The 12,464-nt window shown below is 52.9% G+C and overlaps 2 protein-coding genes across 2 annotated transcripts in view; one reads left to right on the top strand and one right to left on the bottom strand.

Moving 5' to 3' along the window:
• ZNF789 (zinc finger protein 789) overlaps positions 1-12,464 on the top strand; it is a 102,573-nt gene that overhangs the window by 11,118 nt on the left and 78,991 nt on the right. The gene's annotated exons all lie outside the window — the stretch shown is intronic.
• ZNF394 (zinc finger protein 394) overlaps positions 4,426-12,464 on the bottom strand; it is a 103,083-nt gene continuing 95,044 nt past the window's right edge. The window contains exons 4-7 of the mRNA XM_050783986.1: positions 12,393-12,454; positions 8,815-8,906; positions 7,354-7,461; positions 4,426-4,547 (exon numbers count right to left, since the gene is read on the bottom strand). Coding sequence (XP_050639943.1) covers positions 7,392-7,461; positions 8,815-8,906; positions 12,393-12,454 — 224 coding nt within the window. The 3' untranslated portion in view covers positions 4,426-4,547; positions 7,354-7,391. The remainder of the gene's footprint in view (positions 4,548-7,353; positions 7,462-8,814; positions 8,907-12,392; positions 12,455-12,464) is intronic.

Genomic DNA, 12,464 nt, shown 5'->3' with positions numbered 1-12,464 from the left:
GGGCACTGGCCCTGGCCGGGTGGGTAGGAACCGGGCAGGGAAGGGCAGACAGGCGAGGCCTCGACCAGACAGGACTGACCAGGGACAAGCCATGACCCTCGAGGACCCAGGGGCACAGGCTCCCGGATGACAGCCCCTCTCTGAATGAGCACCCAGGCAACACAGTCCGGGGCTGGGTATAGCAAACCTGTCGGCAGCTGCCTCCTGGGACAACCATCCCCTTACATGCTATCTACCAGACAAATGAAAGTTCTTCTTACCCCATCTCCCAGGCACCCCCCAGCAAGGGCTCTGAATTCTAAAAACAGCGAAAACATTCAAATGGTTACATATGAAATGCTGTCCTGCATCTTTCTGTCTCAAAGATAGCAGCTGCCCCTCCCCCAGCCCCCCCCCACATTCCCCAAACAATTTCTGTGCCAAGATGAAAAGGAGGCCCCAGGCCGTGGGGGGCTCCTGGCCGTGAGGGGCTGTTGCAGCGGCGCCAGGGCACAGGGTGGGCAAGACACAGCAGAGGTCCTGGCAGCGCGGCCCAGGTCCCCGGCATCTCCTCCCACGCGTCGCGGTTACTTATTCAGGGAGAGCGACTGCATTCGTTTTCCTGACAATGTGGCATCATCTTTTGCTGAGGGTGGGAGGAGAAGGGCAGGGGTTAAAACAAAGCAACTCCCACCCCTCCCAACACACGCGCCAGAACCCTAGAACCTTAGGTCTGAAAGGCTGCAGAAAACATCCTGTGCAACAAAGAAGGGAGCCGAGGAGAGCCGAGGCATGGGAGAGGATTTCTGCTGCAGCTACCACCCCAGGACCCCCTGACATTACCAACACGTTTCAGTGGCCAGACCACCTTATAGAAAGCTGTCCCCTCCACAAAGCCCCACCAACACACACTCTTGTGGGCAAATGGAAACTTCACACCCCACCTCCCAGCAGAACCCTATAATTCTAACCTCCCGCCACGGGTTCTGAAGTCTAAATTAAACGTTCTAACAGTTACATGTGAAGTCCTTTCCTGCTTGGGGTTGGTGAAGCAGGGTTGAATCGGAAGTTGGGATCACTGGATTTCTGGTGCAAGTGACAACATCCCTGGGCAACTGGTTTCCCCTTTCTGGGCCTGCTTCCAGGCAGGACAGATGGACATGTAGGGGCTCTCACAGACCCCCGGGAGATGGAAGGCTGCAAGTCAAATGCTCCTATGAACGACCAACTCCCATAGCCACCCTGGCCTAGAGGAACTTCTACCACCTCTGGCCTGCCTGGAGGGAGAGCACAGGAAAAGGGATGCCTGGGCCGGACGTCAAGCCGGTCTGCACTGCTGTGTATCCAGCTCACCCTCCCAAGCCCTGGAGATGGCCAGCGGTGGCCCCAGGCAGCTCTCCGGGGTTCCTAAGGCACCAGAGACCTTGGTGGGACCTGTGAGTCTCAGGCAAGGTCTGTACTAGGGGTGTGGTTTCCTGTGACCTCCTGGGACTTCAACCCACAACTGACTCCATGATGTCACTGGACCCTCCTGGTCCCCCGGCAAGTGGCAGGCATAGGGAGTGTGGGCTCTCTAGGCAGTAATCACTCCTCACCTTATCATCACCACGCGGACAGGGACACGAGTTCAGGGCTTTGTGGCTGGCCCAGGACCAAAGTTGGGGGCTGTCCCTGCATGCACAACCCAGCCCTTACCTTTCCTTTCCTCTTCCTTCTTCCGGGCAGCCTCCTCCCGCTGTTTCCGGATGATGGCCAGTCGGGCCAGGTCGGCCTTGGCTTGCTCTGTCTTCCCAGCCAAGTGCATTTTCATGTAACGCTCTTTTGCCTTCTGCTTCTCAATCTCTTCTCTGTGTGGATAAAATGGTGTCACGGGGACATCTTTCCCACCACTGTTTGCCAAACTGGATGGGAGTCAGAATAAAGGCCAGGGATTCGGCCTAGGGCCAAGGTGGAAGGGGTGCTCTGGCTGTGAGTCCCTGGCTCCATGAACCCCCTGCTTGATGGACGTTCACCAAGAAAGTGAGCAGGAAGAAGAGGCCCAGGGAGAGAACATCTATGATTTCCAGAAAGCCTCAGTGGGAGAGGGGACAATGTCCACCTACAGCAGGGAGGGGAGGATGCCTGAGGGCTTCATGATCAGGCTCTGGTGGCCATGGAGAGAAGGGGGACCAGGCCAGGAGTGTTCCAGGGAAGATGACCAGGAGGATGAAAGCAGTGGGGACCATATCCTACAATGAATGAAGGGCCAGGCGCACTGGCTCAGGCCTGTAATCCCAGCACTCTGGGAGGCCAAGACAATAGGATCACTTGAGGCTCTAAGTTTGAGACCTGCCTGGGCAATACAGCAAGACTGTCGTACAACAAAGAAAATTTAAAAATTAGCCAGATGTGGTGGCACACATCTGTTGTCCCAGCTACTTGGGAGGCTGAGGCAGGCGGATTGCTTGAGCCCAGGAGTTCAAGGCTGTGGTGAGCTATGATTGTGCCACTGCACTCCAGTCTGGGTGACAGAGTCAAATCCTATCTCTAAAAAATACAAACAAAAAAAGGAGTGAAGTGGAAGAAGCAGCCACAGGGCATAGGATGAGGACCACAATGGGAAACAGACACACCCAGTCTCAGGTCAACACCACACGACCCATTCTTACAGCAGCTCAGATGTGCACGGTGCTGCCCCCCAAAGACACAGCCCCCATCAGTAGGGGGATGGGAATAATCGCTGGGCTCCCATGGGACAAAGGTGTCAGGAATGAACCCCCTGAATGGAGTCAGTGGTGAGGGTCATTCGCTTCCTTTTGAGGATCTTCCCAAGCTTGAGATTCTGAACTGGAGTGGATGCCCTTCGGGGTGAGATCGGAGGGCCTATTGGCACTGGATTCCTGGAAGAGCCAAGTGTTGGAGTGGGGGAGGGCCCTGCCTGGCAGGAGGCTGGGGGAGAGACTCGGCCTCCCAGAGGTCTTCAGGGTACACAGAGCTGGGGAGTAATGAGAAATCAGGCATGGGAGGTAGCCAGAGGGGAGGGAGAGGGACTTAGAGGAGTGGAAGGAGCAGATGCCTCACTACAGAGATGAGGAGATAATACCTGGTGACCTAAAGATCCTAGCCCAGGAAGGACATGCCACACTCAGAAGCCTCTAAGCTGAGCCTCAGGAATGATGACCGAGGCAGCCCAAAGGCTCTGCAGCGCCCTTCGGTGAAAGCAAAGTGCCAGGCACGGCATCTCTGCAACCTCAAAGGGCAGAGGGAGGGAGCAATAGGATCCCTTTTACTGGTGACGACACTGATGCCCAGAAAGGGCACAGCCTTATTATTATTTTTTTTTTTTTGAGACGGAGTCTTGCTCTGTCACCCAGGCTGGAGTGCAGTGGCCAGATCTCAGCTCACTGCAAGCTCCTCCTCTCGGGTTCACGCCATTCTCCTGCCTCAGCCTCCCGAGTAGCTGGGACTACAGGCACCCGCCACTTCACCCGGCTAGTTTTTTGTATTTTTTTTAGTAGAGACGGGGTTTCACCATGTTAGCCAGGATGGTCTCGATCTCCCGACCTCGTGATCCGCCCGTCTCGGCCTCCCAAAGTGCTGGGATTACAGGCTTGAGCCACCGCGCCCGGCCAGAGGGCACAGCCTTATTGAAGGCTGCACAACTGCCAATGGCAGAATACTACAGTGGCAGAATACCCAGGTTGCTGGGTTTTTGAAGTCAATGCCGAGAGAAAGCTACTGAAGGGGGACAGAAGGGTCCTTAGCAGCTGCAATCACACCCAAGCTCATGGCTTTCCTCATGAGGCTTTCACAGACACACCCTTCCGCCATTATCCTAAATGCCCAGTCAGGAGAGAAACCAGCAGGCTTCAACCTCTTGTAAGGCCCTTGAGGTCACCTGGCGGCTGCCAACAGTCAGGGCACCAGTCAAGGACTGGTCCTGTGCCAGGTGCTTCAGTACATGATCTTGATCCTCATACAACTCTTGAGGAAGATATTTGCAGCCTCATTTTCACACGAGACTTGGAGAGGCCTGGGACAGCTGGCTGAGCTGCGCTGGGCTGGACTGCCTTTCTGGCCGCACAGGCTCACAGACCTCTTCCAGTCCCCAGGGCCATGACACTACAGATGGATGCAGGTCAGGAATGGTCAGATCAGTGGGGTAAGGGAAGTCTCCCCGGGGTGTGGTGCTCTGGAAGAGGGGAATGGAGGGCAACCCTCTGTATCCTGTACCATTACCTCAAGCGCAATGCTCAGGTCTGAGTCTATTGTCCTATTTCCCCTGATACCACGTATCAATTGGTGAAAACAAATTCTGTGTGGCTTTTTAAAGGCTACTGGAGGGCCGTTGGGGAATGAGACAGAAATAAACAGCCACAGCTCCCAGCCAACTGGGGACCTTAGCATCCCACAGGCCAACTGCTAGCCTGTATTCCCTGGGTCACAAGGCCCAGCCAGTGATGTTACCGTTCTCTCCTCGAAAGCTCCTTTGGCCCGTCCAGATCCAGCTGTGTGACCTTTTTGGTTGTCTGTGCCACCCGGTTGGGGTTCTCGATGTCGATGAGCCCTTCGACGCCTTTGCGCTTTTGCTAGAACAGGGCAAGAAGCTGGTTGTTGGAGTTCAGGTCCTGTGGAGCCCCTGAGGGCCACTCCCACCATCTCTAAACAGCCCATCTGGATGAGGACAAACTCATGCTCCACCCCTAGCCCACATAGTGCTCAGCCCAAGTCTCATGGTGGGGACAGCTCTCTGGAGCATCTTCACCAGCCCGGGAAGAGCCCACAGAACGGCTGCTCAGGGTCCAGTAACTTGCCTAAGTCAACCAGGAAGTAGGTGGTAGATAAGAGGTGCGCCCTACCCCAGCTTGCAAGCACTCACACAGTGCCACTCCCCCACTTCAAGCTCAGCTTCCAAAAGCAGTTTTCCATGGAATCCCATGCCTGATTCTTCTTGCAAGAAGCGCTGGCCTGGAATCCCCAGGGCAGGGTGGGCCAAGTGTGTGCTGTCAGGACCAGTTCCAATTCCTGCCCACCTTAGCTGATGGACTGGACATGTAACTCAAGAATGAGCCACTGGATCACAGACTACAGGTTTGGGGTGCTGGCCCAAGAATCTGGAACCTGCACCCTTCCACCTCCCCTGGGGAAGTTCCAGAAGAAAGGAGTGTGTTCTCAATGCAGCAGGTTTGGTCAAAGTTTCAGGTCCTGTCAATTCCATCAATTCTCCTTAAGGGGGCAGGGAGACACCTTTGACTCCACAGAGCTCCCTCCACACACTTCCAGTCCAGCTGCACACTTACACCTCCACTCAGATGCCTGGCACTGTAAATTTAACATGCCCAAGACAGAACTTGAGATTCATCCTTTACCCAACCGGACCCTCCCTGCAATCCTAAGCATATCCTTGATTCCTCGTTCCTTCAGCAACCCCCAAATACAGCTTACATCTGTCCACTCTTCTCCACTGCCATTGTCACCACCCTAGGGCAAGCCACGATTTCCTTTTTTTTTTTTTTCTTTTGAGACGGATTTCGCTCTTGTTGCCCAGGCTGGAGTGCAATGGCACAATCTCGGCTCATAGTAACCTCGGTCTCCCGGGTTCAAGGGATTCTCCTGCCTCAGCCTCCTGAGTAGCTGGGATTACAGGCATAAGCCACCACCCCCGCCTAATTCTGTATTTTTAGTAGAGACAGGGTTTCTCCATGTTGGTTAGGCTGGTCTCGAGCTCCCGACCTCAGGTGATCCGCCTGCCTCAGCCTCCCAAAGTGCTGGGATTACAGGCGTGAGCCACCACGCCATGCCCAGGACTTCTGATCTAAACACTGCTCTTACTCTTAACATCCTATCATTCACTCTGCGTGGAGAAGCCAAAATAATCTTTTAAAAGCATATCTGGAGGCCGGGCGTGGTGGCTCACACCTGTAATCCCAGCACTTTGAGAAGCCAAGGCAGGTGGATCACGAGGTCAGGAGATCAAGACCATCCTGGCTAACATGGTGAAACCCCGTCTCTACTAAAAACACGAAAAAATCAACGGGCGTGGCAGCGTGCACCTGTAGTCGCAGCCACTTGGAAGGCTGAGGCAGCAGAATGGCGTGAACCGGGAGGCAGAGCTTGCAGTGAGCTGAGATCACGCCACTGCACTCCAGCCTGGGCGACAGAGAGACTCCGTCTCAAAAAAAAAAAAAAAAAAGCAAACAAACGCATATCTGGTCATGTCTCTCTCACCCTTCAAGGCCTTCCCCAGCTGCCACTACCCACCATAAACAAGTCCCATGCCAGGCATGGTGGCTCATACTGTAATCTCAACACCTCAGGAGGTTAAAGTGGGAGGATTAGTTACGCCCAGGAGTTGGAGACCAGCCTGGGCAATATAGTGAGATCCCCGTCTCCATAAAAAATTTAAAAATTAGCTGAATGTGGTGCCAGTCTGGGCAATATAGTGAGATCCCCATCTCCACAAAAAATTTAAAACTTAGCTGAGTGTGGTGGCGTGTGCTTTTGGTCCCAGCTACTTGGGAGGTTGAGGCTGCAGTGAGCCGTGCACTCCAGCCCGGGTGACAGAACGAGACCCTGTCTCAAAAAAAAAAAAAAAAAAGAGAAAAAGGGGCCGGGGCGGTGGCTCACGCTTATAATCCCAGCATGTTGGGAGGCTGAGGCAGGCGGATCATGAGGTCAGGAGATCAAGACCATCCTGGCTAACACAGTGAAACCCCATCTATACTAAAAATACAAAAAATTAGCCGGGGTGGTGGTGCGCACCTATAGTCCCAGCTACTCGGGAGGCTGAGGCAGGAGAATCACTTGAACCCAGGAAGCGGAAGTTGCAGTGAGCCGAGATCGCACCACTGCACTCCAGCCTGGGTAACAGAGCAACACTCTGTCTCAAAAAAAAAAAAGAAAGAAAAGAAACCCCAACCCCTTCAACAACTACACAGGAGGTGCCCTTGCCAATCTCTCCTGCATCTGGACCACTCTGCTCCTTACCCACTAAGTCATAGCTACACTGGCCCCTGTCTGGTCCTTGAACATGCCAAGCTTATTCCCACCACAGGACCTTTGCGCTTGCTAATCTAGTTTCTCAGTTGCTCTGCATGCCAATTTTTACACAGCTGGCTGCACCTTGTTTTTGAGATCTCAGTGTATAAGTTGCTTCACCACCACAATGCTTTTCCAGGTCCCCTCAATCACAGTCTGTTTGTTAGTAACACTTCTCACTACTTGAAATGACACTCTCTGTTTACTTCTTTATTGTCTGTATCTCCCATAGAGTGTAAACCCTCAAGAACAAGGACGTTGTCTGCATCTACCTTTGGGACTGGTACTAAACGGTCACTCAATGTTTGTTTGTTGAATGAATGAGTCCAGGCCCCAGGTCCTCAAAAGACTCAGTACCTGGTAGTCATCTTCTTCATCCTCACTCTCATCTGAGTCTAGAGATTTCTTCTCCTTTTTGGGGTCACCTGCAGCCCCATCTCCACCTTCTTTTTGCTCCTCTTCTTCCTGTTTCAGAAATGGACAACCTGCAGAATCAAAAATGCAAAACAAATCCCCAAGACTGTGACCCCATCACCCCCCAGATTGTGGACCTTGAGAAATCAAGCCGCTGGAAGGATGGAACCAAGGATGACAAGGGTCCTACTGTGACCCTGGCCCCCAGGGAATGGGACCTGGGCCAGACACAGGCAGCCTACACACTCAGCACCACAGCTTAGAGGCCATTCCCATAGTCCAGCAAGCCCCTCACACAGCCACAGAAGGCCCTGCTCCCCTTCCTAACCCAGCCACCTCAGCCAGGGTGAGAAGTTTGTTTCCTGGAGTCAGAAGGACTCAGCCACCAGGCTGAAAACCACCATCCTGCTCAGCTCCCACCTGCCGCATGCAGCTGCCAAATCATGCTGGCATTCCCAGGCAAGTCCTCTCCGCTCTCCACTTCACTCCATGGCAAGCCATCCCCACCGACCCACCCACACAGGTGACCTCATGCACCAGCTTCCCAGAACAACACCTCAGAAGGCTGCTTCCCTCCACCTTTCTTGCCTTCCCACCAAAAATGTCCCTTACAGAAACCTCATGTCCTTCATCTCTTGGCACTTGCCCACACATTCTCCATGTCCTGCTCAGCTGCCGGCTCCCCCAAGGACCCCTCCCAGACCCCACAGCTGGATGTGGCCTTTCCCTTCTTGAGGCTCCTGGGGCAGGTCACGGCTGTGTACCCATCTGGCCCTGACTGCTCCCTTAGGCCCTTGATCCAGGCATCAATCTAATGATGTGGTAAGGATGCAGATGCTGACGATGGGAATGTATTCTATTTCCTAACAGGGGCCTGAACAATGTACTATGGGAGCAGAGGAGAGGGAACTACTAAATCAGCTCTGGCTGGAGGGGAGGCACAAGTCACAGAGGAGGAGAGGCTAAACAACGTCTCCAGGGATGGAGAGCATGCTGCTGATGGGGGTGTGGGAAGTCAGGGCACATGTCATGTGCAGTGTGGCAAATCGTCCTGTGTGGCTGCAGCAGACAAGCAGGGGTGCTGGGAGCTTGAGCTGTGAATGGACAGGGCCTGCAGGAGGGAGAGCCTCCAGAAAGTAGGTGCACAAGACCAAGAACAGGGCCCTACTAAGGCAGCTGCTGCAGAGCGGCCACAGTTCTTTCTAACCCATCCAGGCAGAGGATGCCCATGCCCTGACTGTCATTGGTTGTTCTGAGACTCACACCTGGGGCTCACTGCCCTCCCGACCGCCACGTGCTAGCTTGTCCCTGCGAATGGGTAGTCCTTGCCTGGCCTCTCTGTGAACCAAATTAGCAGAGCACCACCCTGGGCCACTGGCGTGGCCTGGACAGGCACGTACTCACCCTGGCCTTCTGCTTCTCAGCCTGCAGCTGTGCGTCGATCTCCTCAGGGCTCGTATACTGCCTCGCCCGGCCTTTGTGGCCTCCCTTTCTCCCTGCAGGGACCCGCAGTTTAGAATGTGAAGGGGGAGGCAGCTGCCTCGACTGTTCTGACCTCCCAAGGGCTGTGTCCTGCTTGGAGTGCTCTCATCAGAGGCCACAGAGGCCTCACCTACCCCTCACCCAGCACCACCCAAACCAACACCTCCTCCACCCTGTGTTCAGAGGCACACAGGAAGCAACTTGTGACCATCTGATGCATCACCAAACTGTGTACTAAATGATGGCTCCCACACAGAAGACCGGAGGGGAGGACATGGCAGATGGTGCACTGCAGTGACTGGCCACATCCCCTGGTCCCTTACAATCCAAGCATAGTGGACTCGGATGCAACCACAGAAACATGTACCACTTACACCCCTGCTGTCACTATAAGGGCTTTTTTCACAATGTTTGGTCACAGCCAGGGGCGCATTTTTTTATTTTTATTTTTTCTGAGACGGAGTCTCGCCCGAGCTGGAGTGCAGTGGCACAATCTCGGCTCACCGCAACCTCTGCCTCCCTGGTTCAAGCGATTCTCCTGCCTCAGCCTCCCAGGTAGCTGGGACTACAAGCGTGGGCACTATGCCCAGCTAATTTTTGTATTTTTAGTAGAGACGGGATTTAACCTTGTTGGCTGGCCCGGATGGTCTCGATCTCTTGACCTCGTGATCCACCCACCTCAGCCTCTCAAAGTGCTGGGATTACAAGCGTGAGCCACTGCGCCCGGCCAGCCAGGGGCACATTTGATTCTCAGAATAAACTTATGGTACAGGAGTGATAGCTGGTCCCATTTCATAGACTAGGAGACTTAGACCAAAGCAGAGTGCTGAACACCACGAAGTTTAGAGTCTGACTCCCAGGTTCTACGCTTACTGGCTTGATGACTTTGGGCAGGTAGTTAACCTCTCAGTCTCAGTTTCCTCATCTGTGTCCCTACCTCACAGGGTTGTCACAAAGATAGATGAATTTATCAATATACAGAAAGCTGCTGGAACAGTGCCTGCTACTGAATAAGCACTACAAAAATGTTCACTAATAGCTGGGCACGGCAGCTCACGCCTGTAATCCTAGCATTTTGGGAGGCTAAGGCAGGCAGATCACTCGAGGTCAGGAGTTCAAGACCAGCCTGGTCAACATGGTGAAACCCCCTCACTACTAAAAATACAAAAATTAGCTGGGCATGGTGGCATATGCTTGTAATCCCAGCCACTTGGGAGGCTGAGAATCGCTTGTACCCGGGAGGCAGATGTTGCAGTAGCTGAGACTGCGCCACTGCACTCCAGTCTGGGCCACAGAGCAAAAAAATTAAAAAAAAATAGCTAATGGTTACTTTTCCCTCTAATCTAGTATTTGGTGGAAAAACAACAACAACAACAAAAACCACCACTGAGCACATAAGCAATTTACTGCAGATATCAGAAATACAATAAAATATCTCATGTTCATCTTAGTAGTTTGGCAAAAAGAGAATACTTAAGGCAAAAAAAAAAAAAAAACAACAACCCAAACCTACAGGCAAAAACTTTGTGCTGAGACTTAGAAATGATTGGCAAAGTACAGTTGAAAACAAACCTGACTACACAGTCTTAAAAGTTAAAAATGTGCCTAGCAATTAAAGTGTCAGTTTTATAGTCTGACCCTCTTCAGCCAGGACACCAGGCTGACCCTTGCTAAAGCCATCAGCCAGTTTTAAAGCAGGATGGCATCCCCCTCTGCTGGTCCCCGAGTATGCAGGAGTGGCTGTGGCCTCGACTTCCACACACGACCTCTCCTGGAAGCTGAGGCCCACCTGATTTCCAGAGTCTGTCTCTGAGCAGAGACTCTGTCATCAGCCAGAGTTGCTCTACACTCCAGAGGCGGTAGCAGAGATACTGGTCTCCTGATTCCTTACAGCAGCTGCAGAGCCATAATTGGGCTGCTACAGACCACACCACCCATTTTTAATGACTACCTAGATTCCCAGGGGTGTCTAAGTATATGCTTACTAAAGTCCTATTGTGAGACAGCAAGTGTGCCAAGAAAAAAACCAACACCCTTTCTTGCTCTCTTAATACACCAGGCAACATTAACAACTCGAAATTTAAAAAACACTTTGCAGTTAACATAACGCAAACAAGAGTTGGTCCTTTGCTCTTGCGGAGGTTGATACTTTTAACACCTTCAGGGTTTTTTGCAGTTTTCAGATTAACCCAAGAAAACGTACACCTTGTCTACCCAAAAAAGCTTTTCACAAGCCCAAAGACCATTTAGCTATGAATTCATATTTAAGGTTTTCTAATTGTAACCTCCAACCTTTGCCCAAAGTATCCATTAAGTAAAACTTTGGAAGGAGGATGGCTCATTCAGCAACCTCCTTTTACAGATGAAGGGACTGGGGAACAATAGCAGACTTTTCCAGCTACAGAATAAATCAGTAGAGAGCTAGGTTTAAACACATTTAGCTCTGTAATGCCCAATTATCTCTGGAGTCAGGAAGCGATTTAGGTTTGAAAACGCTCCAGGCAGATGTTTCTGTGGGTTGAGTGCATTAACCAACATAACACATGAGCTACCAATACAAATATATTTGTTTTGTGCCAGGAGGTAGCCAGGCACTCTGTGAGCGCTATCATTTTACCACCCCAGCCCCAACTCACCCAGCTAAGGATTAGCCCAGTGTTTCAGATGAGAGGGAGGTTAACTTGTTCACGACCACAGAATTAGACAGTGACACGGCTGGGATTCAAATTGGGGAATATCGATTCTAAAGGGGGAAACAGGATAGAGGACGGGCTACAATGGACTGGGCAGTCATGGACCTTCTTAGAAGGCCAAGAGCTGGCAAAGCCTTAAAAATAGGAATAGTTATTGCTTCACTGGGCACTTTTAACGACTGCCTGGCACTGTACTGCCCACTCCACGTGGATTACCTAGTTGAAGCCTCCCAACAGTACTACGAGGTCGGTACAATCGTTATTCCCATTGGCAAAAGAGAAAACGGAGACACAGGAGGTGGAGCGACTGGCTCAAAGGAACACACCGAGCCGTTACCGAACAGGGGAGTCGAAACCAGGTCTGCAAGGCTCATGGGCATCGCCTTAAGTCTTCCTACGCAGGCCTCACTGAACCGAAGCCAGAAAAGGCCCACGTTTTACGCGAGAGGCAGGCGGGCCCGGCACAAGCGCGGGACGCGGTGACTCAGTTCCCGGCCAGCCTAAAAGTGGGATAAATTCCAGAACCCCTAGGCCCGGAGAAGCGCATCCTAGATCCGGGTTTCTACGCTGGCCAGGACCCAGAGCTTCCGAAACTCCTCAGACCACTGACGGAGTGGCTCTTGGACACCACAGTCCTCAGTTTCCCCATCGGGACAATTGGGCGTCGAGGCCCAGGCCTGGCTCTCAACCAGTGCGGACAGCCTCCCTCTGCGTTGCTCTCAGAGACGCCCACGGGCTGAGGGGACAGCGGGAGCCGGACTCGGGCCGCCCCTCTAGGCCTGCGGGACACGCGCGCCCGCCCCTCACCTCCTTTAGGCATCGCGGCTCCGGCGGCTGCGGCGGCGGCGGCGCCTCGAACTGACACCGGAACCGGAAATG

The sequence above is a fragment of the Macaca thibetana genome, chromosome 3 (genome assembly GCF_024542745.1).
Source record: "Macaca thibetana thibetana isolate TM-01 chromosome 3, ASM2454274v1, whole genome shotgun sequence".
In the NCBI taxonomy this organism is placed as follows: Eukaryota; Metazoa; Chordata; class Mammalia; order Primates; family Cercopithecidae; genus Macaca; species Macaca thibetana.
This window is presented reverse-complemented; position numbering and strand designations above follow the sequence as displayed.